At 44.3% G+C, this 24,261-nt stretch overlaps 1 protein-coding gene across 10 annotated transcripts in view; it reads left to right on the forward strand.

Annotated features, from left to right (window-relative positions):
* The window catches only part of GRIN1 (glutamate ionotropic receptor NMDA type subunit 1), a 197,752-nt gene that overhangs the window by 89,337 nt on the left and 84,154 nt on the right, over positions 1 to 24,261 (forward strand). For all 10 annotated transcript variants that reach the window (XM_075579303.1, XM_075579306.1, XM_075579305.1 and 7 more), the window contains 2 exons: positions 11,760 to 11,895; positions 18,834 to 18,961. In XM_075579303.1, coding sequence (XP_075435418.1) covers positions 11,760 to 11,895; positions 18,834 to 18,961 — 264 coding nt within the window. The remainder of the gene's footprint in view (positions 1 to 11,759; positions 11,896 to 18,833; positions 18,962 to 24,261) is intronic.

The raw sequence follows: 24,261 nt of genomic DNA on the forward strand, positions 1-24,261 counted from the left end.
GGACGCGCTCTCAGTTTCTTTGGAGCTGAAGGCTGTACAGCAGGAGGTAGCGTGCCGCAAGGAACGCGTTCCCCCATTCCTTACAGTAAGGTAGGACATTTTTTTTTAGCATGTTTTGGTATAGTGCTGCTAGTTTTACGTAGCGTTTTACAGAGACATTTTTGCAGGCACAGGTCCCTGCCCCGTGGAGCTTGCAATCTATGTTTTTGGTAGATAAAGGGACTTGCCCAAGGACACTGGGAATTGAGCCAGGCTCCCATGCTTAAAACTCAGTGCCAGTCTGTGTCGTTACTCACTGAGCCACACCTTCTCCCTATATTTGACTTCAAGTGAGTAGGACTTGATGGTTCAAACCCAGGATCTCAACATGCACATACCCTGACTCTTAATTTCTCATTGTTTCTTTAATTCATCCATCATTTTGTTTCAAAAGACATGGAATTAGTTACTATGAAACATATTGGATATTTAAGAAAATACTGGTTTTGATCCAAGAAAGTTATCATGAAAAAACTATGGAATTTCCGTCATTTTCATTGGGATTCACTACTTTTCTCGCTGCTGTAATTCCTTAAGAAGGGGTATAAGGTGTCTTCTGCTTATTGCAGAATACTGGTTAGTAAATATGTTTCCAGGTGAGGAGACGGTCTACAGCTGCCAGGATGGCGAATCCTCACAGAACCCTCCCCCCTTTAGGAGTGACCTCCGGGCGACTCAACGAAGGCTTGTTTGGAAATTTCGTATGAAAGATACGGATCAGTCTGACTGCGTGAACCCGATGACTTGGAATCCAGGACTTTTCCTCCGGACCGAAACCTCTCCAATGCACCAGATAATGTGGTAATCCTCTGGAAATCTTGGAATCCAGAATAGACTGTATCTCATAATCGGGTTGGCCTTGAACTATATGAGGAGAAGTAGAAGGAACAGTGACCGAATATGTGTTCTGGACCACGGGATTGAGAAGTGAAACATGAAACACCAAAGGAATCCTCATGGAAGGAAGAAGAGAGAGTCGATAAGCAACCGGATTGATCCTCTCGGAGATAGAGACGGGTCCAAGAAATCTGGGAGCAAATTTCATAGAGGGGACCTTCAGCCTGATATTCCTGGATGACAGCCAGACCCTGTCGCCAGGTTTGAGGTACTCCATGTATGCGGAAGATCTCCTTGATGAAGATATCGGCTAGTTTAGGAGAATTTGGGAGACTGTTTCAAGAATCGGTCCACTACCACGAGAATCGGGTTCATATCCTTGGAGATAGGTAAATCAACAATGAAATCCATGGACAGGTGTGTCCATGGCCGATCTGGAACAGGCAGAGGTTGAAGAAGACCTGAGGGAAGGATTCTGGGAGTTTTAGTCCTGGCACATGTTGGGCACGTAGCTATGAAAGTTTTTACATCCTTTTGCATCCCAGGCCACCAAAATGTATGGGAAATGAGATCCAGGGTCCGCTTGGTGCTGGGATGTCCCGCAGATTTGGAGCAGTGGCTTGTTACGGTGGACACAACTTTGCCAACACTTTTTATATTTCTGGGTACTCGATTGAACAGAACAAGGAGAAAAATAAATTGCGATTTATTTCCTTAATAGACAAACACACGACAACTTCAGAATACACTTAAAACAACACTTACTGGGATGGGGGAACGAAATAAATTGTCCTTTTCCCGAAAGCGCAAGAAATGCAGTCTTTGTTTAAAGGTCCCGTGGCTAGATCGCAACTTGCTGATCTGATATCTTAGCCAAATCAAAGAATTTCATAGAGATTCGTTCGGGAGTAACCAGGGCTAACGAATTCCGAAGTTTGGGTTAAATTCTTAGTTGCGATATTATTAACCCCTTGTCTTCTGGCACCGCTACCGCTGTGCTTGACCGAAATCCTGCGTAAAGCGTAGTCACATCATGAATCGTATCTGGATCACACTGAGGATGGTCCGGGGGGCACAGTTATAGGCTGATCCATTGTATCCTTAACATGTACACCCAATCCCTGCCGTGTGAATCTTTAACCTACCAATCACCGTTTTGCCTGCAGTTTGCAAAACCAGGCAAAAAGGCTTTCCGGTTTGCAAAGCGCATGTGTCAGCTTAAAACAGAAAAAGACGGTGTGAAACAGCGCTAATGGATAATAAATGTGAACTAAGTAAAATAATTAGTGCAAATTACAAACAACTGGCAGCCAGTTAAAGACTGACCGTACAGTCAGTAAAGAACCATGGAAAAAAAGGAAAAAAACCGGCGCCAAAAAATAAATGTCAATAAATTCCAAACCATGAAGGTGAAGTCCAATTGGAAGTCCTTGGATAACAAAGGAATTGTGCTGACAACTCTCCTCCCAGACCGTGCAAAGGAGAAAGCAAAAAGAAAACAGATTATGGTGCAGTATGCCAAATACTGTTGACTTAAAAACAGTACCAACTAACAACACATAACAAACAGGACAGACAACACACCAACACTAGCAAGGCTAAAAGTAATATTAAAAAGCTATTTATTAACACAACTGTGGGTTACGGAGGTGGGATATCCAGGGGGGTAAAACTGGAATCCTACTTACAGGACCCCAGTTGGGTAAAAGCAGTTAACACAGAATTGATGGTGAAGTCCTCCAAAGATGGCGACCGGAGCTCCCTCACGGGCGTCCCCACGTAATGTGGGTGGGAGATGAATCACTCGAACTGCAGGGCTTTCCAGCGGATATGACGTCACGCCCCTGACGTCACGCCCCCACGCCCCTTTGCACGGTCTGGGAGGAGAGTTGTCAGCACAATTCCTTTGTTATCCAAGGACTTCCAATTGGACTTCACCTTCATGGTTTGGAATTTATTGGCATGTGTCAGCTTGACAACTATGCAACTTTGCATACCGGAGATATACCCTTTTTCTGGCACCCCTGAGTCTGGGGTTTGGCCCCAAGGTGTCAATGGCCCATGATCTGGTACTTATCAGAATTCCGGCCATGTTTATAATTTGGTACTCTGAGGCTTTTCATCCTGGTCACTCCTTTAGACTGAGGGTCGCCAGCTCAGCGGGACCCCTTTGAAGGATCAGGAAGAAAATACCCTCAGCTAGCACTTTTACATGTCAGAGGATTTTTCTCGGCTTACAGAAAAAACAGTTCCTGCCTGTACATTTTAAAATCACAGTCTTACACACTTTATTCAAATTTCATGTTCTGGGTTTACTATCACTGTAATTTTTATATGTATCTTCGTGTTTTATTTATTTACACTTGCACACCAAAAACCAGGGTGCTGGGTGCCTCCGTTCTCGAGTTAGCCCTCCTAATTGAAATGCCGGCATGTGGAAGCCAAGTTCACCGAATCCTCAGGTCAATTGACACAGTTCCCACGGCAATTGACTTACCGCCTTTCAAGTTACGGAGCTAACAAGGCACGGATACATTCTATCAGTAAAACACTTCAGAACTTAACCGCAAACCACTTATTAAATTGACTTGTGGTTACAGGGTCAAACCGATAGAAATGGATACCCATTCTACAAACGGCTCTTTAAACTTATGCCACGCTTCTTCAATCAGCGCTGGCTTTGGCGCTCACTACTCCATCTTGTGTCTCAAAAGGATATAGCAGGCTATGCATTTACTTTCATTACAGCAGGCAAGGAATAGCCTGCAAATGGGTGTTAAAAAGGCTGGGACAGGGCAAATACAGTAGTGCAGTGCAAATACTTTTAACCCCTTCATCCCCAATGCGAGTTGGGGTTAATCAGCCGGGTATAACACCTTTATTTAGGCCTGATTACCCCTGATCTCGTCACATGGCTCCACTCGAGAACTTTCTTGCGGTGCAGAGACGAAGTGAAGAGACGATCTCGAGGAGGTGAGATGCCCGAAGGAATGTGACTTTGTTGGCGGAAAATGTGTTTGAGTGCTCCGAAAGCAGTGGCCGAAAGAATACATATAGGAGAGAGGAGGGGTTTCTGCTGGTCCTCCAACTTGTTGTCTAGAGAGACTTGATGAGATAAGACATCAGCCTTGACATTCATGGATCCAGGGAGATAGGAAATTATAAAATTAAATCTAGGGAAGAATAGTGACCATCTGGCTTGACGGGCTCCCAGGCGACGTGCTCCCTCAATGTATAACACATTTTTGTGGTCAGTCAGGATAGTTATAGGGTCTTCAGTACCTTCCAAAAGATGTCTCCATTCTTCAAGAGCTAATTTCAAGGCCAGGTGTTCACGATTCCCGATATCGTAGTTGCATTCGGCCGGAGAATTAAAAAAAAAAAAAGCACAAGGATGCAACCTGGACAGGGGATTCTTTCTCTGGACAGGACCTACTTCAACGTAACAACACATAAATAATCAGATGATTACATAAAGCCCCCTATAATTGCACTCTGGATAGGTGACATTGATACTGCACCGACACACTTTATTCGAGCAAATACCCGGTATGTACCTGGCAGATACCTGGAATGCGCCGCTCCTCACCTCTGACAAGCCCCGTTGCATTTGCCTTCCCAGCCTGGGTTCATGCCTGGCTGATGGGCGGCTGATCTGTTAAATGATAATGATTAGGATTTAATAGGCTGCAATGCTTCGCGTGTCTACCAGATGGCATAAATTCATGAATTGTAATGCAGTATATATATATATGTAGTGTGCAGTATTGCAGCCAACGGGAATAAAATGCTTCAATCCCTGCCGGAAAATAACTCAATGCACTCGGGCAGAAAACAGTCACAAACCTCAATACACCCGGGTATACCCGAATTCGTGGGACTAGCCGAGCTCGAATAAAGTGTGTCGCCAGTGTAGTACAACGTCATCTGTCAAGGGGCCACTGAATGGCCTATTCCCTTATTAGGGTAAGCCGCGAAGGTCACACTCAAATGAAAATAAAAAACTTTTAATCAATAATGTTTAAAAACGACGAGACACCATAAAAATGCATACACAATGCATATTAAAATCCCCAAATGTGTGTAGGCACAGAAGCAGGCAAAGGACTCTCAATGTCCAGAGCCTAGGGATAGGCTGCCACAATACTGCATAAATCCACACAATAGGTATGTGTGGTTGCGTGACCAAAGTTAAATAAAGCAATGGTATGCTGCAGTAGGTAATGGAGTATCAAAAACTCCTCGGTTAGGTGAGATACAACCTGATCGTAAGCGTGTCAGCGGCTGCAGTTCCAGGAAGTGACCGGGACTGGTCGTGCCTTCTCCACAAGCCGCGTGGACATCAGCGTGATGACGTCACGTGTACTTCAACGTAGAAAGTAAGGTCAACCCAAAAAAGTTCTCTAAGTATCTTAATAACAAAAAAATGAGAAAAGAAAATATAGGACCCTTTCACTGTGAGATGCGTAGGCAGATTATTGGAGATAAGGAAAAAGCAGAGGTATTAAACACATTCTTTGCCTCTGTGTTTACCAGGGAAGAATCAAGTTCAATAGTAGTGCCGCAGGAGGAAGCCACAACCTCCATATTAATGAACAATTGGTTAACTGAGGAAGAAGTTCATAAGCAACTTGAAAAAATTAAAGTAAATAAGGCACCTGGCCCCGATGTCATACATCCAAGAGTTATCAATGTGTTAAGCTCAGTAATAGCCAAACCATTATATTTAATATTCAAAGACTCCATTTCCACAGGCTCAGTAGCACAAGATTGGCGTAAAGCAGATGTGGTGCCTATATTTAAAAAGGGAGCTAGATCACAACCGGGAAATTACAGACCTGTAAGCCTGACTTCAATAGTGGGGAAACTACTTGATGGAAAATACAGGATAATATTCAGGAATACCTAATGGAAAACAAAATTATTAGTAATCGTCAGCATGGATTTATGAAGGATAGATCATGCCAAACTAACCTTATTTGTTTCTTTGAGGAGGTAAGTAGGAATTTAGACCAGGGTAATGCAGTTGATGTGGTCTACTTAGATGTTGCAAAGGCTTTTGATACGGTTTCACACAAGAGGTTGGTGTACAAAATAAAGAAAATTGGACTCAGTAATAATATATGCACCTGATTGAAAACTGGTTAAAGGACAGACAACAGAGGGTTGTCATAAATGGAACTTTTGCAGGTTGGGCTAAAGTAGTGAGTGGAGTACCTTAGGGATCGGTACTGGGACCACTGCTTTTTAACTTGTTTATTAATGACCTTGAGGTTGGGATCGAGAGCAAAGTCTCCATATTTGCTGATAATACTAAATTGTGTAAGGTAATAGAATCAGAGCAGGATGTAATTTCTCTTCAGAAGGACTTGGAGAGACTGGAAACGTGGGCAGATAAATGGCAGATGAGGTTTAATACAAATAAATGTAAGGTTATGCATTTGGGATGCAAGAATAAAAAGACGACATACAAATTAAATGGAGATATATTGGGGGAATCCTTGATGGAGAATGATTTAGGAGTGCTTGTAGACAGCAGGCTTAGCAATAGTGCCCAAAGTCATGCAGTAGCTACAAAGGCAAACAAGATCTTATCTTACATCAAACGGGCAATGGATGGAATGGAAGTAAACATAATTATGGCCCTTTACAAAGCATTAGTAAGACCACACCTTGAAAATGGAGTACAATTTTGGGCACCAATCCTAAGAAAAGACATTATGGAACAAGAGAGAGTGCAGAGAGGAGCCACCAAATTAATAAAGGGGATGGACAATCTAACTTATGAGGAGAGGCTAGCTAAATTAGATTTATTTACATTAGAAAAGAGGCGTCTAAGAGGGGATATGATAACTATATACAAATATATTCAGGGACAATACAAGGAGCTTTCAAAAGAACTATTCCTCCCACGGGCAGTACAAAGGACTCGGGGCCATCCCTTAAGGTTGGAGGAAAGGAGATTTCCCCAGCAACAAAGGAAAGGGTTCTTTACAGTAAGGACAGTTAAAATGTGGACTTCATTACCCATGGAGACTGTGATGGCAGATACAATAGATTTGTTCAAAAAAAGGTTGGACATCTTTTTAGATGGGAAAGGTATACAGGGATATACCAAATAAGTATACATGGGAAGGATGTTGATCCAGGGATTAATCCGATTGCCAATTCTTGGAGTCAGGAAGGAATTAATTTTTCCCCTTATGAGATATCATTGGATGATATGACACCGCGGTTTTTTGTTTGCCTTCCTGTGGATCAATAAGTAAGTATAGATATAGGATAAAGTATCTGTTGTCTAAATTTAGCATAGGTTGAACTTGATGTACCTACGTCTTTTTTCAACCTCATCTACATTGTAACTATGTAACTATGTAATGTCAGAGGCATCAATTTCAAGAGTAAAAGGAAGTTTAGGATCAGGATGGGTAAGAACAGGGGCGGACACAAATGCCTTCTTGAGAAGTGCAAAAGACTGAAGCACAGAAGTGGGCCAGGAAGCAGGATCTGCTCATTTCTTGGTTAATTCCGTGAGTGGGGGCACCTGAGAAGACAAATTCTGGATAAACCTGCGATAATAATTTGAGAATCCAATAAATTGCTTCACTGCTTTAAGTGTGGTGGGCTGAGGCCAATCCAGTACTGCTTTGACCTTGGCAGGATCCATGGTGAGGCCAGTGTCAGAAATGATATATTCAAGAAAAATAGTAGAGGTTTGAGGAAAATGACATTTCTCGAGTTTGGCAAAAAGTCTGGTCATACGTATGCGAAGGAGCACTTGTTTAACATGTTTAATGTGTTCCTGTTTGGATTTAGAAAAGATTAGGATGTCATCGAGATAGATGATTACAAAGGAGTTGAGAAGATTCCTAAAAACTTAATTGACGAAATATTGAAACACGGCTGGGGCGTTGCACAGACCAATAGGCATGGCCAGGTACAGTGGCGGCCGCCTTTATCCTAATGCGGCTGTATTGGCGCAACTCTGATTACCGCGGTCAGATGCAGTATTTTTTTTTTCCGGAATATGCTCCGGTATTGTAGCGCTCGTAATATTGAATGCATGAACGTGAATGCGGTATGAATGCGGCATGAACGCGGTGAAGTGCGGTGAAGTGCGGTGAAGTGCGTGGCATTCGGAAAATATCCCAGAAAAAATTCGGAGATGTTGGAGAATAAATGGGATTGCGGCTGTACTCATAATGTCCATCTCTGGTGTTGAAAGCAGTTTTCCATTCATCACCCTGACGGATCCTGACAAGATTGTAGGCACCTCGTAGATTCAATTTAGAGAAAATATTAGCTCCTTGTAATCGATCGAAAAGTTCAGAAATGATGGGAAGAGGATAACGATTTTTCACGGTAATTTTGTTGAGATCCCGGTAGTCTATGTAATAACGTAAGGCTCCGTCCTTCTTCTTCACGAAGAAAAAACCAGCGCCCGCAGGAAAGGTGGACTTACGTATAAATCCTTTCTGTAAATTCTCTGCAATATATTCCTTCATTGCCTTGGTTTCAGGCATAGACAACAAGTAAGAGGTTCCCCTTGGTGATGTAGGGCCTGGAAGCAGATCAATGGGACAATCGAACGGACGATGAGGAGGAAGAACCTCATATTTGACCATATCGAACAACTCCCAGAACTCGGCATACTCCTCTGGCAATTGTACCCTTTCCTTCTCTTCGGACACGGTGGTACCCCGAATACTACTTGCTTCAATGATGCAGTTGTTTTTGCAGAAAGAGCTCCCCTGAATGGGTTCTTTGTTGAGCAAGTCCACCCGGGAGTTATGAATCTGTAACCAGGGAAGGCAGAGGATCACGCTAATGGATGGTGTGTGAATAACATTGAGTTGAATCTTTTCCAGGTAATTATTCTCAATTTTGAGATGAAGTACCCCAGAGACGGTGAGATAAAAGCTGGCTGAAGAGGTCTTCCGTAATTGGCTTCAAGAGCAATGGGACTTTTTCGACGCCTAGTAGGGACCAGATGCGAATGCTTGATATATGAAGTTTCCCCCAGAACATGAATAGAGGAAAGCAAGCGTAGAGACTTGGAAGCCCTCCCCAAAGAGAGTGATGGGGAGAAGAATGCGAGAAGGGAAAAGAGAAAGCGTTCCCAATGAGACTCCTCCAGGTCTAACGGGAACTTTGCGTTTCCTGACTTTTGGGGATAGAAGTAAGCAAAATGTCCAGATGAACGGCAGTAAAGACATAAACCGGCATTCTTGCATCGTTGCTTCTCGGATTTGGAAAGACTGGTACCCCCAATTGCATAGGTTTGGATGTATCCGGGAGCGGAATCTCAGATTGGCTCACCTGACCGGGAGTGATCCGGGGTGGAGTGACACGATGATGAACACCCTCTGATCTCCTTTCCTATAAGAGATGATCCACCTTGATGCAGTTTAGTTCTCGATTAGTTCTTCCAAATCGGTCGGGCGATCGTTGGTTGCCAGTTCATCCTTCAAGGCTTCGGATAGCCCCTGCCAGAAGGCCGCGGACAGGGCTTCGTCATTCCAATCTGTATCTGCAGCTATAGTCCTAAATTCAAGTGCGTATCTAGCAACAGGACAATTCCGTTGAGAAACATGGAATAGTGCAGAGGCAGCAGGGTGTATCAAACACCTTCCGGAACTCCCTGGTGAAGGATCCGATATCCTAAGTGAGGTTGGATCTTCTTTCCCAGATGGGAGAGGCCCAGGCAAGAGCGTTGTTCATGAGAAGAGAAACAATATATGCCACTTTGGCACGGGGTGCTGTGAAGCAGGATGGGTTCATTTCGAATTGGATAAAGCACTGGTTAAGAAATCCCCGGCACTCGTGAGGGTCACCCCCAGAGCGATTAGGAGCAGGTAACCGGGGTTCTTGGGAGATGTGTGAAGAGGCCATAGTGGCAGACTCAGGGACAGCAGGGGCAAGAGGGGACCGAGGCTCTTGGAGAGAACGAGTAAGAGACCTGAAGTTCTCCTGAAGGGAATGGATGCTTTGATCACTAAACACTAATTTTTCCTCAATACTGGACAGGTAGTTTGCGTGTGTGCTCAGGACTCTTCCTAACTCAGCAGGGTCGAAGTTTGTGTGGCTGAGCATACTGTAACACCTAGCTCACTACAAACAAAGCGCGACCGCGGTGCTGAGGTAGGGAATTGAGTAACGCCAACCCACAGCCACGTGGCCACGCCTAGAATGTAGATTGGTCGTGCAAGCCAGGTCAGGAGTATAGACGTGAGAGTAGCAGAGGGTACTTGCCAGATCAGGATTGGAGAGTAGCGGATCGTCTGGGTACGTAGCCAAGTTCAGGATTGTAGAGTAGCGGATCGTAAGGGTGCGTAGCCAGGTTCAGATATGGAGACTGGAGGAAGGTAGGTGTAAATCCGGATCAGATGAGTAGAAGAGAGAAGGAGCACAGCTAGTTACATCCAAGATGGTGCGTTGTCCTATACCATTGCTAAGCTGTCTAATAAAGGATAAGATAATTTTTCCTTTGGCTGGAGTTGCCCTTATTCATATATTTGCATCTTGGATGTAACTAGCTGTGCTCCTTCTCTCTTCTACTCATCTGGACCTTCACTTCTAAGGACTGCATGCTGAGGAATCCATTTATCTGGAACACACAGTCAGGTAAAGGGCTATAGCCCCTGTGTTGTTACCTCTCTAGTACTGGACTGTTTATACATTATACCCCAGGGGTGAATGATCTCATATTGGGGACTACACGCTGTGGTAGCTGTGTGGGCACCACTAGGTCCCCATTCTACCCTGGGAAGATTATTTCTGCTATTATGTAATTGTTCCTGGATATTGGATTTACTTCAAAAAGACTTATGTTTTTGTGAGCTTACTGTGGTGATGCACCAATATACCACATAACCTAATTATCCAGATCAGGAGTAGAGGGTGCGGAGTCAAAGGTACGTAGCAGGGTCAGGCAGCAGCAGGATCAACAGACAAGGCAAAAAAGGCAAGGTAGGAAATGCAGGAACAGGATGCGGCAAGACACGGCGTAACACAAGAATATGCTCAGCAATGAGAGTCTGGAGCAAGAGGGTACTGTATATAAAGGGAGATCCTCCAATGAAGTGCCAGGGCAGAACCAGGAAACCGAATCCTATAGGCTGCTGGTGCACACAGGTGTGCCCTATGATGCAACCTGATCAGGAACGGAGGCGGGACCGAGCGCGCGCCGACCTGCGCGCGTCACTGAGGTCAGGGGGCGGAGTTCGGTGCACAAGTCACTCCCACGCCGGTCCTGTCCATCACCGGGGTGGGGGCGAAGACTCGGGAGTGCGTCATAGGGGAGGCTGGATGAGCACACTCGCCACGCGCCGCAGCGAGGGGCGGAGGTGGAGCCAGCGGGTGGGCAGACAGGCGCCGGGGCCGGGAGAGTGCGCATCCTGGGTGTCCATGGCAGCAGGTGTTTCCAGGTGAGGAGACGGTCTCCAGCCGCCAGGATGGCGGATCCTCACACTTTTATACTTTTTTCCCAATGGTATACACTGATGAGTGTGTTTTTATAACAATGTTTCAAAGCCTGCCCATCTTCTTCATTTTTCCCTGCAAAAAATATAATCCCAAAGTATTACTTGTAGATTAGACCTCAGTTTATTAAAATCTGCCTTTCTATTTATACATACAGTATATCATATATAGTACTTTTTTTTTTTTAATTTTAACCATTGGGTATACTTATCCCCCTGGTCTTCAAAGTGAACAAAGTGAAATAGTCATTGCAGAGATCTGGAAATGGTCTAAAAAGAATTAATTAAAGAAACTAGAAACACGAATTGTTGCCAAATCGATGGCCCAACACTAAAATCATCAATGTTTTTTATATTGTAGATATCTTGGTCATCTTATTTAATAGCCATTTAAATCCACAGATTGTTTCCATTCATCAAGAACCTTTTGTATATGTGAAGGCTGCAGAACTTGATGGAACTTGTAAAGAAGAATACACAATCAATGCGGATCCAATAAAAAAGGTCATTTGCAATGGGCCCAATGAAACCATCCCAGGTAATTATAAAGTATATTTTTCTTGGTCCAGTGGTTCTTAAAACTCTCCTTGAGGCCCGGGGTGTGACCCAGTTTCAGAGGCAACCAACAAACATTCTGTTCCAATACACATAACAGCAGTTATCTGTGTGCAAGTGCTGTGACTATTCCTAAATCCTGGTGTGCTTGTGGGGTTTTAGAACCACTACTTGGGTTAAAGACTTTGTGGAATCTTTTGCTAAAATAGTAACTCTTCTGTTCACTGACCAAAGCTGTTAATTGATTGGCTTTGCAATTCTTTAACCTTTCTGCTGCCCAGAAGATGTACCTGGTACTTCACATGCACTGACATGCTCAATGCCCTCTTGAGGTACCAGGTACATCATCATTAAGATGCAAATTTTCTAGGGGATGATGGTATGGACCGCACAATTGGAGTGGTTAACCAGATCAAAATGAAAGTGGAGCATGGGCAGTGGTCTACCAAAGTAATGACATGGCAGCAAATGCTGGACGTCCGGTCGTGCTGGGGTGTTTCGCCAGTTTCAGGAGGGAAAAGGGTTAAAGGGACAGTTCCACATAGTGATATAACAAACATTTTTTTTAGACATATCAGTGTAATTGACTTTCTTAACCCTGCCTGAGGAGCCACATGATTGCTCTGTCACTGATGATTGAACGGAAGGGGAGGAGCTTCCCCTTCCATCTGCCATCAGTGCAGATCACGTCCTGTGCTCTACCCAGAGTGCCAGAACCCATGATGTAGTACCTATGTCCTTGGTCATTCAAAGGGTTAAATATATTTAATTCCACCTAACGTATACAGTTAGGCCCGGAAATAATTGGACACTGATAGAAGTTCTGTTATTTCGGCTGTGTACCAAAATAAATTCAAGTTACCGTTAAATAATGAATATGGGCTTAAAGTGCAGTCTATCAGCTTTAATTTGATGGTATTCACATCCAAATTGGAGAAAGAGTTTAGGAATTACATCTCTTTAATATGTAGCCCCCTCTTTTTCAAGGGACCAAAAGTAATTGCACAATTGACTCAAAAGCTGTTTCAGGGACAGGTGTGGGCTATTCCTTCGTTATTTCATCATCAATTCAGCAGGTAAAAGGTCTAGAGTTGATTCCAGGTGTGGCATTCACATTTGGAAGCTGTTGCTGTGAACCCACAACACGCGGTCAAAGGCGCTCTCAATGCAAATGAAACAGGGTATCCTTAGGCTGCAAAAAAAAAAAAAAAGAAAATCCATCAGAGAGATAGCAGGAACATTAGGAGTGGCCAAATCAATAGTTTGGTACATTCGGAGAAAAAAAGAACGCACTGGTGAGCTCTGCAACACAAAAAGGCCTGGACGTCCACAGAAGACAACAGTGGTGGATGATCGTAGGATCCTTTCCATGGTAAAGAAAAACCCCTTCACAACATCCAGCCAAGTGATGAACATTCTCCAGGAGGTAGGCATATCATTATCCAAGTCTACCATAAAGAGAAGACTTCACGAGAGCAAATACAGAGGGTTCACCACAAGGTGCAAGCCATTCAAAAGCCTCAATAATAGAAAGGCCAGATTAGACTTTGTCAAACAATATCTAAAAAAGCCAGCCCAGTTCTGGAACAGCATTGTTTGGACAGATGAAACTAAGAGCAACCTGTACCAGAATGATGGGAAGAGAAAAGTACGGAGAAGGCTTGGAACGGCTCATGATCCGAAGCATATCACATCATCTGTAAAACATGGTGGAGGCAGTGTGATGGCATGGGCATGCATGGCTTACAATGGCACTGAATCACTAGTGTTTATTGATGATGTGACAGAAGACAGAAGAAGCCGGATGAATTCTGAAGTGTATAGGGATATATTGTCTGCTCAGATTCAGCCAAATTCAGCGAAGTTGATTGGATGGCGCTTCACTTTACAGAAATACAATGACCCAATACATATTGCGAAAGCAACCCATGAGTTTTTGAAGGCAAAGAAGTGGAATATTCTGCAATGGCCGAGTCAATCACCTGATCTCAACCCGATCGAGCATGCATTTCACTTGCTGAAGACAAAACTTAAGACAGAAAGACCCACGAACAAACAACAACTGAAGACAGCTGCAGTAAAGGCCTCGCAAAGCATCACAAAGGAGGAAACCCAGTGTTTGGTGATGTCTATGCGTTCCAGACTTCAAGAAGTCATTGCCTGCAGAGGATTCTCGACAAAGTATTAAAAATGAACATTTTATTTATGATTGTGTTCATTTGTCTTATTACATTTGAGCCCCTGAAATAAGGGGACTGTGTATGAAAATGGTTGCAATTCCTAAACGTTTCATACGATATTTTTGTTCAACCCCTTGAATTAAAGCTGAAAGTCTGCACTTCTATTGCATCTCGGTTGTTTCATTTCAAATCCATTGTGGTGGCGTACAGAGCCAAAATTATGAAAATTGTGTCAGTGTCCAATTATTTCCGTACCTAACTGTATGTTTCAATTATTTGTTTCTTGTGTACAACTGTGCCCATTTCTATTTTCTTCAGGTCCACTTTATTCAAATGTTACCTAGTACTCATTGTTCTTGCCCATTATCGCTTTAAACTAGTTATGCTTTATTAGCCACACAAAACATCAAAGGGAAGAATCTGGAGGAAAACCCTGACGTGCATATACATCACATTACAAACAGTTTTATCATGAGCGACTATGTAAATATTGTTAACAGATACTATTGTATATACTCTGAAAAGTGTGATTTGCATGTTGTTATGCAAAATAAAATGTGACAATATCTTTGAGGCAATCCTCTCATAGTCTATATAAGGGGAAGAGATACACGAAGCAAACCCAATGACAACTTTCAATGAAATTTCAGCCAAAGCTCTATTGAACGCCCCCTGCTTTGGGTAAAATGATCTCAATTACCTATTCTATAAACTCTGATTAGATTTCATCGGAGAAATGTATCCGGTTTTTATGTCTAGCTTAGGTTGCCACACCAGCCCACTTTGAGTAGCTATATTGCCATCACACTCGTTGAACAAAGAAAACCACAACAATATTGTATTATCCCCCTATTAGCCTAGCACCCATAAGGCATGCATGCCCAACCAAAAAAAAACATCTGAAATAAATCTAATGACTGATGGCTGAAAAAATATAACAAATATAAAAACCATAAAAAATACACCCCAGACCCTTTTCCTATTTGTAATTCAAAAGCCCAATGGCGTATTTTTAGTCTAGGCCCATCCATGGGTCTGCAACTAGGGGGATCTTGACCCAATGTCTTTGCCCCTCAGTTGAACTCTCTTCTTAGGTGAGTTGTTCTTATCTTCTTCTTTTTTTCTTTCTGACATCTTCTGTCTTCTTTCTTCAGCCACCAGATGTGGCCTCTCATTTAACCACCAGAGTTCTGTGAGGGCCTTGGCCTTTTATATTGGCTAGGGCCATTGAAGAACATGTGCCATCTAGTTTCGTTATAGCAACCAATCAGATTAGTTGCTGCAACATATGATTGCCGCTATTACAGATGACATAACTGATTTTGCCAAGAATGGGAAGTATATATAATATGGGCCTAATGGGATCCAAATGCCTTTCTGAGTTTTGTTAATTTCGTGTAAAGGGGAAAGTGGCCGCCAAACATTGTATTCTGTACTTCAAAAATGTTTTGCATACGTTATACTAAATACATGGGTGCACTTCTTCTTCTTTTAATATATTTGCCGCGGGCAGCAGTACTATTGTTTTGTGCTTTATTTATACCGGGCCTGTCACGGAAGAACAGGTTATTTACACCTTTTTACCAGGATCATTCATTGAGCAAAACAAGATAATGAAATAAATTGTAATTTATTCACACAAATTCGCGTACACACTATGATACACAAAATACAGACGAAAAAGACACTTACTGGGGGTCGAAAACTAGACTCGCCTAGGTGCTGGGAACTCTAAATAAGAGGTTTACCCTGACGGGGACTTAGCCCAGAATCTCCTGGGTCCTAAATCAGCGTGAAGTTCCACACGCTACCGCTTCCTTCTCTTCTGAGAACTTGGACTTATCTTGACCGCGAGCTGCCACCGATTCTCTGGACCCGAAATTGGCATCAAATCCCAGCCGCGACTGCTACGTTCGATTTTGAGAACTTGGACGCAAAAGCTGGACTTAGAATCTGGCAGGTAAGTTTTCTTGGCTTGAAATCGATGTCGGTCGCTCTGCTATTCGTGCAAGAGCAACTTTGAAAAGCCCGCCTGCGCTCTTACTACTGGGAATCTCAAATCTCATTGGCTCAGACATTTCTTATAGTATTTGGAGTTTCATTCATGAAACTTAGCAGCCAATCACCGTGTGGGAACTTTCTCAGTAGCCAATCAGAGCCAAACCAGTCTGAAAAGCAAGGTCAGCGGGAAATATGAAATTGCCAAGGGACATGCGCAAGTTTGTCACCTCCATCCTTGGCTATCGCCTGCCATTGTCCTCCGGACCTGGGTACTTGAGCCCTTCCCTGTTACCAAAATGGCTTTCACACCTTAGGCATCTCTGGCTACTTTGAACTCCGATGTCCAGCAGACTTACTGGCACCTACGGGTTAGCCCAGGCAGTCTGTTTGAACATCGGTTCTTAAAGTAACAGCTCATTACAGTACACAATAGTACATTACTGTATTAAAACAGCATTAATAAAATATACTTTAATACATCCTAAGTCTATGGGTATGAGGAATAGAATAGAAAGATGCACTTTTGTTTCTATCAGCCTTTATTCCCCACACACTATCTATTGGACTTACCCTGGACTCTGAGAGTCCCCTTACAACCTTATCTATGGTTGGAGCACCTATGAACCAAATACAGGTTCTGGGCTACCTGGGCATTAACTGGGGTACCCCCCTTAACCTAGGGATCATCTCAGTTACAGGGACATGTTTCATCCCTGTGCTTCATTTACCTTTCTGGGCTATGCTGAAGCAGGGAAACCTAGCGGTGAGTCGCGCAAACGGTTTCAAGGGGAGATATTGCCGGGACAATGTGCCTACATGTATCCGAGAATCAGGCATGATTCCCGGGTACATGTTTGGGGGAACCGACAATTCCAGACGCCAACTACGTAGGCACATTCGGACAACAATTCCTCTGCAAAATCCCCCTTGAAACTCATGCCCTAGCAATCCCTGCTCGCTGGCATTGTGTGTATTGTATGTCTTTATTGATATAGCGCCAAAAGTGTACTTAGCGCTTCACAAAGAATACAGTACAGGGAATTATACTAATACAATAAGTGCAGCAAAATCAGACAATAGGAAAGGAAATCAATGCCCCGAAGATCTTACAATCTTAAGAGGTTTGATGGGGAATTTACAGAGACAATAGGCAAGGGAATAAGTGCTGTAGATGGCAGTGCTTGGCCACAAAGGGTGGTAGGAGTGACTAAGTGTGGGTGAATAGCCATGAGTAAGGGCTATTGGGATGCTTTATTTGTGGGGCAAGTTTTAAGGTTAGTCAGTATTAAAATGAGAGGGTTAACACAATTTACAGGGGAAGAGATGGCAGGGAGTCGTGGGTGAGATCAGGTGTGTATGTCTGGTTTCAGGATTAGGGGAGATCCCCAGCAGCAGGAAGGAGTAGTTAGTCCTGCATTTTGCGGCCAAGTTCTATTTTCCGCTTTGCTCGCGGTTAAGGTATAAGGTATAGAGGTATAGAGGCTGGTTAAGGTATAGAGGCTGGTTAAGGTATAGAGGCTGGTTAAGGTATAGAGGCTGGTTAAGGTCTAGAGGCTGGTATCTTCCCGGAGGAAAGTACTGTGAAGTTTGTGGACCCGGAGCAGACAGGGTAAGCCTTCTGAATCAGGCGCCCAGCACCTAGTTAGGCTAGTGTCTCCCCCGGAGTCCCAGTAAGTGTATATTTTCTGTATTTTGCGTAATATCTGTATGTCTGCTGCTCTCACCAGAATAAATCTCATTTTATTCCACTACCTTGTTTTGCCTGGTGAATGATCCCAGTAGGTAAAGGTGTTAAAAGTAGTGGTCTCAAGTGACAACCCCCCCCCCCCCCCAATACACATACCCATTTCCCAGTAAACATACCTTCCCCTCCCCAATATACATACCCCCCTCCTCAATACAGATACCCTCCAATACACATAATACAACCCCTCACCCAACACACACACACTTCCCCCCTCTATGAATTTTACCTGAGGGGGTGGGAATAGGGGTGCTTTGGTCGGTCTGCAGCTAATGCACAGCTTAGCCGGAGTGGGGGCGAGGACACAGGCAGAAGGGGGAAGGTTTGGCTTTGGGGAGTGACAGCCCCTCCCTGGAAGCAAGCAGTGACAACAGCTGCAGCATCCGCCAGTGTGGAACTCGGGGCGGAATAAAAAGGTACCGGTACTGCGTAATGTGCCATGCCGGCCCCAAAAAAGCACTGCTTATATCAATATTAAGTACACACTGTTTGAAGCATATAAGAACCACTAGCCATACTGTATCTATTCTGCCCATTTTCCTTTCTATTGTGAAGCCTCTAACTACAGATCCTATTATATCCCTGGCTTTCTTGCATATTTAGGAAAGCTTTGTGTCCATCTCCAGCATTTTTTAATTCCCGTACTGTTTAAGCCAAGGATATCCAAATCCAATCCTCAAAGGCTACAATCCGATCACGTTATCACTATGTCCCTGCTGCAGCACAGGTGGCTCAATATGTGGCTCAGTCTTGGACTGAACCAAATGTGCTGAAGCAGGGATATCCAGAAAACCTGACCTGTTGGTAGCTCATGAGGACTGCATTGACTTTCCCTTGTATAAAAGCCTTCGCCACCTCTGTTTGGAGGCTGCTCCATGGTTCCTTTCCATCCCCCATGTCCCGAGCCCCCCACCCTCCAGCGTCAGTGCATGATCTCGTGTTCTAGTACTTCTCTTTCTCTAAAATATGCTGCATCAAGCTGTTTTGTTTCAATAGGTCGCCCAACTGTACCTCAGTGCTGCTACGGGTTCTGCATTGACTTACTTATTAAACTCGCTAGAGAAATGCATTTCACGTATGAAGTTCATCTAGTAGCAGATGGTAAATTTGGAACTCAAGAGCGGGTGAGTGTTTACAGATTCAATTTTATTTTAATGGCATGTACACTGTTGTGCTGTTCTCAGTACAGTACATCTCGTGCAGGGGTATTCAACTCCAGCCCTCAAGGGCCACCAACAGTCAGGATTTCAGGATATCCCTGGTGGCTCAGTCATCGACTGAGCCACCTGTGCTGAAGCACCGATTTCATGAAAACCTGACCTGTTGGTGGCCCTTGAGGGCTGGAGTTGCCCACCCCAGGTCTAATGGATACAGATGTAGCAGCTGTTATTACACCCGCAAACATGATGCGCTGAATTAATGCTTATGCGATATTTAACACATTACTTAAAGCTGCAGACAAAGCAAATCCTACGTGTGTTTTTAAAAATAAATAAAACTGTACTGTACAGTTCTGTACTTCGAGAAAATACTTGTACGGCGGCTTCAAAAGAACCTGTCAGAATAGCTGCTGGATCGGAAGAAGAGGGCCAGAGCGCAGGAGGGCTGCAGGGGAGGAGCAGGCCCCAGCGGTCTGACGTTGAATGTCCCTGCTTCCTGTGTCTGGCAACGCTCTGCAGACAGAGCAGGAGTAGGAGAGATCAGGGGCTGGTCAGGTGTGTAGCAGGGCTGTGTGTACTGAGCTTGCTGCATGTGATTTAGTGTACAGTGTGTGGAATTGGAAGAGATGTTTGTTAATCAGTGACAGAGCACAGACTGCTAATAAATAAACTCGTACTCCTTCATCACCCCCGCATCCCCGCCCCCCGGGGGGTTTCGGCTTCCAGTTAAAGGTGCAGTCACAGTCCAGAGACCCACTGGCATTAAAATAAAGTGAAATCACTCAGCCGTTCAACATGCACAAAGTGCACAGATTGTTTCAGGATTAAAGAAACATCTACTAACTGTTCATATATCAGGGAATGTACCCTCTCTATACAGCTGTATGTTCTGGCTCACTGTTTTTTGTAGTCCTGGTTCATAAGGAGGGAAATATTAGTCTGTCTGGTTATGAGGGCAGGACAGCCGGCTGCAAAAGAACCAAGTTAGAGTAGCTGGTGGATCGGAAGAAGATGCAAGAATGCAGGAGGACTGCAGGGGAGGAGCAGGCATGTCTGACATGGAATGTCCCTTCTCCTGGTGTCTGACCTGCAGCAGCACTCTGCTCCTGCTAATGCTCCTGACCTGGCACCCTGCTTCTGGTGTCTGCCCTGCAGCAGCACTCTGCTCCTGCTAATGCTCCTGACCTGGCACCCTGCTTTGCAATTCTCTTCAGTCACACAGGACAGGAGGCACAGCTGATATTGAAAGAAAGGGTAGGCTATCTGAATTTTACTCAGTGCACTCTAATATTACTGAAACACAAGGAAAAACACCCCATACCAGTAAAAAAAAAGGTATAAAAAATAATATTGCTAAGTAGGAGGGTGGATGACAAATAGAGGCAAATAGGAAAAAAAAGGGGGAAGAGGGAAGGGAGGTAGATAAGGGGTGAATGAATGCCCCCCCCCCCAAATAATTGCCTGTGTGATATTGACAGTCCACCAAAAGAAACAAATATTACCAGATACCAGCCAAATAATTAGATAGTGATCCATCTCATAAACATGTTACAGCTCCAAATGTTATGATAAGTGCAATGTTCTTCAGCTAGGAATTTGAGAATAAGATTTTAGTGCATTCATGGTTCTCTCATCCCTGAGCTACTGTCTTCTGGTCGCTATAACCCTGCAGTTCTACAAACACTTTACAGTCTATGAGGGATAATAGTTAATGTCCCTAACTAAGCATTGAGAATTTAAACAATATTAAACAATGCATTTGCAGCAGGCGTCTATTGACGTCAACAGAAAGGCTGCGTCGCCGCTGGCGCTGACCGCACTCATGCTTGAGAGCGGTGACATCACCAACTCTCTAAGCATGAGCACCGGGTGTCCAGGCTATTTTGCAAGCTCGAGCGGGGGTGGGTGGGGGGTTGGCGTTGCGCGCATTGTGTGAGCGGGGATTTACACATATAGATTTATGTAAGTAAAAGCGGCAATCACCGCGCGCTCAGCGTGGTCAGCGCCAGCGGGGCCGCAGCCAAAGGGGGTTCGGGAGAGGAGATGATGAGAATCTACTTGAGATTGTCATATATGATATCGTACATGTCAATATAATGTTGAAATATAAAAACTTACATATGTATTTGTATTCACATTTGTATAGTATACCGTTTAAAGTTATTTTGTTTTTTTCATGTGATTTTGATTACATCAGGCAGGGGGGGCCGGACAAATATAGATGAAAAGGGGGGCTCGGCATAAAAAGTTTGCTCACTCCTGCTGTAAAGAACCCTTTCCTTTGTTGCTGGTGAAATCTCCTTTCGTCCAACCTTAAGGGATGGCCCGAGTCGTTTGTACTGACCTTGGGATACATAGTTCTTTTGAAAGCTCCTTATACTGTCCCAGAATATATTTGTATATAGTTATCATATCCCCTCTTAGATGCCTCTTTTCTAATGTAAATAAATCTAATTTAGCTAGCCTCTCCTCATAAGTTAAATTGTCCATCCCCTTTATTAATTTGGTGGCTCTTCTCTGCACTCTCTCTAGTTCCAGAATGTCTTTTCTAAGGAGTGGTGCCCAAAATTGTACTCCAAATTCAAGGTGTGGTCTTACTAATGCTTTAAAAGGGGCATAATTATGTTTGCTTCCCTTCCATCCATTGCCCGTTTGATGCAAGATAAGATCTTGTTTGCCTTTGCAGCTACTGCATGACTGTGGGCACTATTGCTAAGCCTGCTGTCTACAAGCACTCCTAAATCCTTCTCACTCAAGGATTCCCCCAATTTATCCCCATTTAATTTGTAAATCGCCAGTTTGTTCTTGCTTCCCAAATGCATAACCTGTACAATTTGTGATACCATCACTGTCCTCTAGGTGCTGAAATAGGGCAGCTATGGGACTTTCCAACACACGGAGTTAATCTCCCTAGAGAAGCCAGCAGCAGCAGCTGCAGCCTAATTGGGCAGGCTGAACTCCTAATTGCCCATGGAGTTTTGAATGAATAAGGAAGTGTTTTAAGGCAGACACAGAGCTGCCATGCTGAGAGACTGACTGCTGCTCCCAGAGAAGGGGGACAGAGAAGAGTTCTCCCCAGCTATGTGAATCTGGCACAGTCCCCTAGGCTCGCTAGACAGTGCCTACTGGGACTGAAGATGGAAGGATGCGAGACCATGCTGAAGCGGGGATATCCTGTCCTTAACATTGGATTTACAGAGGAGAGATTATCTGAGCTCTTGTGGGGCTGAGGTCCCCTAGGAAGGAAGGATGCGAGGCCACGCTGAAGCGGGGACGTCTGCCCCAAACCCTGGAGTAACAGATAAGCAAAACACTTTATTGCTGTGTTCAGAGACTGTATATTTTCAGCTGTAATAGTACCTTTTTGGGGTGGTAACCAGCTTAGCTGTCCATCCAGGTAGTAAGCGTTGAAGCTGAATGTTTAGTTAGACTCCTAAGAGGAGTAGGAGTTTATTTTATGATTTTGTTTTGAATTAAAGGGACGGTGGGACTATTAGTGTATTATTTGTCCTTGTAAATAAACCCCATATAGAGAAATACTATGTTTCCTGCCTTAAATCGGGGCATAAGATCATTCGCTGTGATGGTGACATCACAATTGGTGAAGTTTAATGCGGACAGTCCAAAAGGCACTGAGCAGTGGAAACTGTGGGTTTGAAAATAAATGCGGGAATTTAAAATGGCCATGTAATATGCCTGGCCACACAAAGCAGTGCCCTTTGAGGAAGGAGCATCCCTGTGTGGCCCCGCAAAAGGAACCACAGATGTGTATATGGTGTAAAGTGTCTGGCCACACCAAACACTGCACCTTCGGGCCGTATGATAATAATGATGAGGAGCACTCTTATGGGGCCCCAAGAAAAGGACAGCCTCAGCAGCTAGAGAAATATTTTTTCCAGCAAGCCAAGCAACTGCAGAAGCAAACAATGTGCTGTGGTCACAAGGGAAAATGCAGAAGTTTTCTTTAGAAAGTGCACATTCATTACCACTTATGAGAAAGAGAGAGAATGTGTGCTCAGCACTGCTGATGTATCAGAATCTACCCCAGTAAAGAAAAAGAAGGCTGGCAATTTGCTAACAGAGGAGGCTATAGAAAATGTTAAATATGGTCCTGTGATGTCAGAAGGGAACCCCGCTGAAGGTGCTCTGCAACCTACCAGACATGAATTGGATCTTGTCCATGAACAATTAAATAATGAGCTCGAAGTCTCCCAGAAGGCGATACACATCCTCAGCACAGAGCTGGAACTCTCACGCCATGAGGTCCACGCTCTCAACACAGAGGTCTGTGAATTGAAGGATGCTGAGGAAGAGATCCAGATTCGTTTAGAGACGGTAAAAAGAGCAAATGCAAGTCTGAGATGGAAAATTTCAGATTTGACTGACCAGGTCAGTGAAGGAAAGTTAGAAGTGCAGGAAGCACACCTACTGCAGAGCTAGGTGCAAGGTCTGCGTACGAGGCCAAGGTGAAACAGGCAGATGCTGAGGAGATGTGGCGAGTGTTACAGAAAGCAAGGGTCCAGGCTGCTAACCAAGTACAAGTGCTACAGGAACGGCTGCGTACCCAGTGTTTCCCCATAGAGCAGTATGAGGAGCTGAAGGTCACCCTGTGTGTCATCAGTACATCACTAGAGACGGACCTTAGATGCCAGGTGACTCTGTATGAGAGGGAGCGGGAAAATGTTCGGAAACTGGAGCAAGAGATGGAGAAGCAGAGCGGCTGCTCCATCCCCAAAAGTCAGTACACCCAGGAGAAAGAGGCATAGAAAACAGAATCAGCAGCGATCGTAGCGACAAAAACTGCAGAGATTCAAAATATGAAGGATGCTCTGACGCAAACCCAGAGCAAGAACAGGGAAGAGGGGAAGGCACTGAGAGGAGTTTTGCAGGAGCAAATTGCAGAACTACAGATGAAGATTGCTACTGTAAGCTCAAGATACAGCTCTCCAAAAAGCTAAGAGAGGGAGGAGGTGTCCATTCGTCAAGTGGCTGACCTGACACTACGCTATGGGACCGAGATGGCCACAAGCTTCTGGACGACACAACCAATGATAATGCTCTTCTGCAGCTGGAGCTGGACAAGGTCCCGGAGGAGCAATGGCAGCTACCGGTCAGAAATAGAGAAAAGGAAACCAATTTAAGCCTTGCTCTGAATTTGCTGAGAGATGTGGAATCACAACTTAACGCCAGAGAAGCTGAACTGGTTGCTGCACTGAGTGGAAAAAGAAGTACAGAAGGACAGCTTCAAGATCTGAGGAAGGACC

This window comes from Ascaphus truei, chromosome 21 (assembly GCF_040206685.1).
Source record: "Ascaphus truei isolate aAscTru1 chromosome 21, aAscTru1.hap1, whole genome shotgun sequence".
NCBI classification, from domain to species: domain Eukaryota; kingdom Metazoa; phylum Chordata; class Amphibia; order Anura; family Ascaphidae; genus Ascaphus; species Ascaphus truei.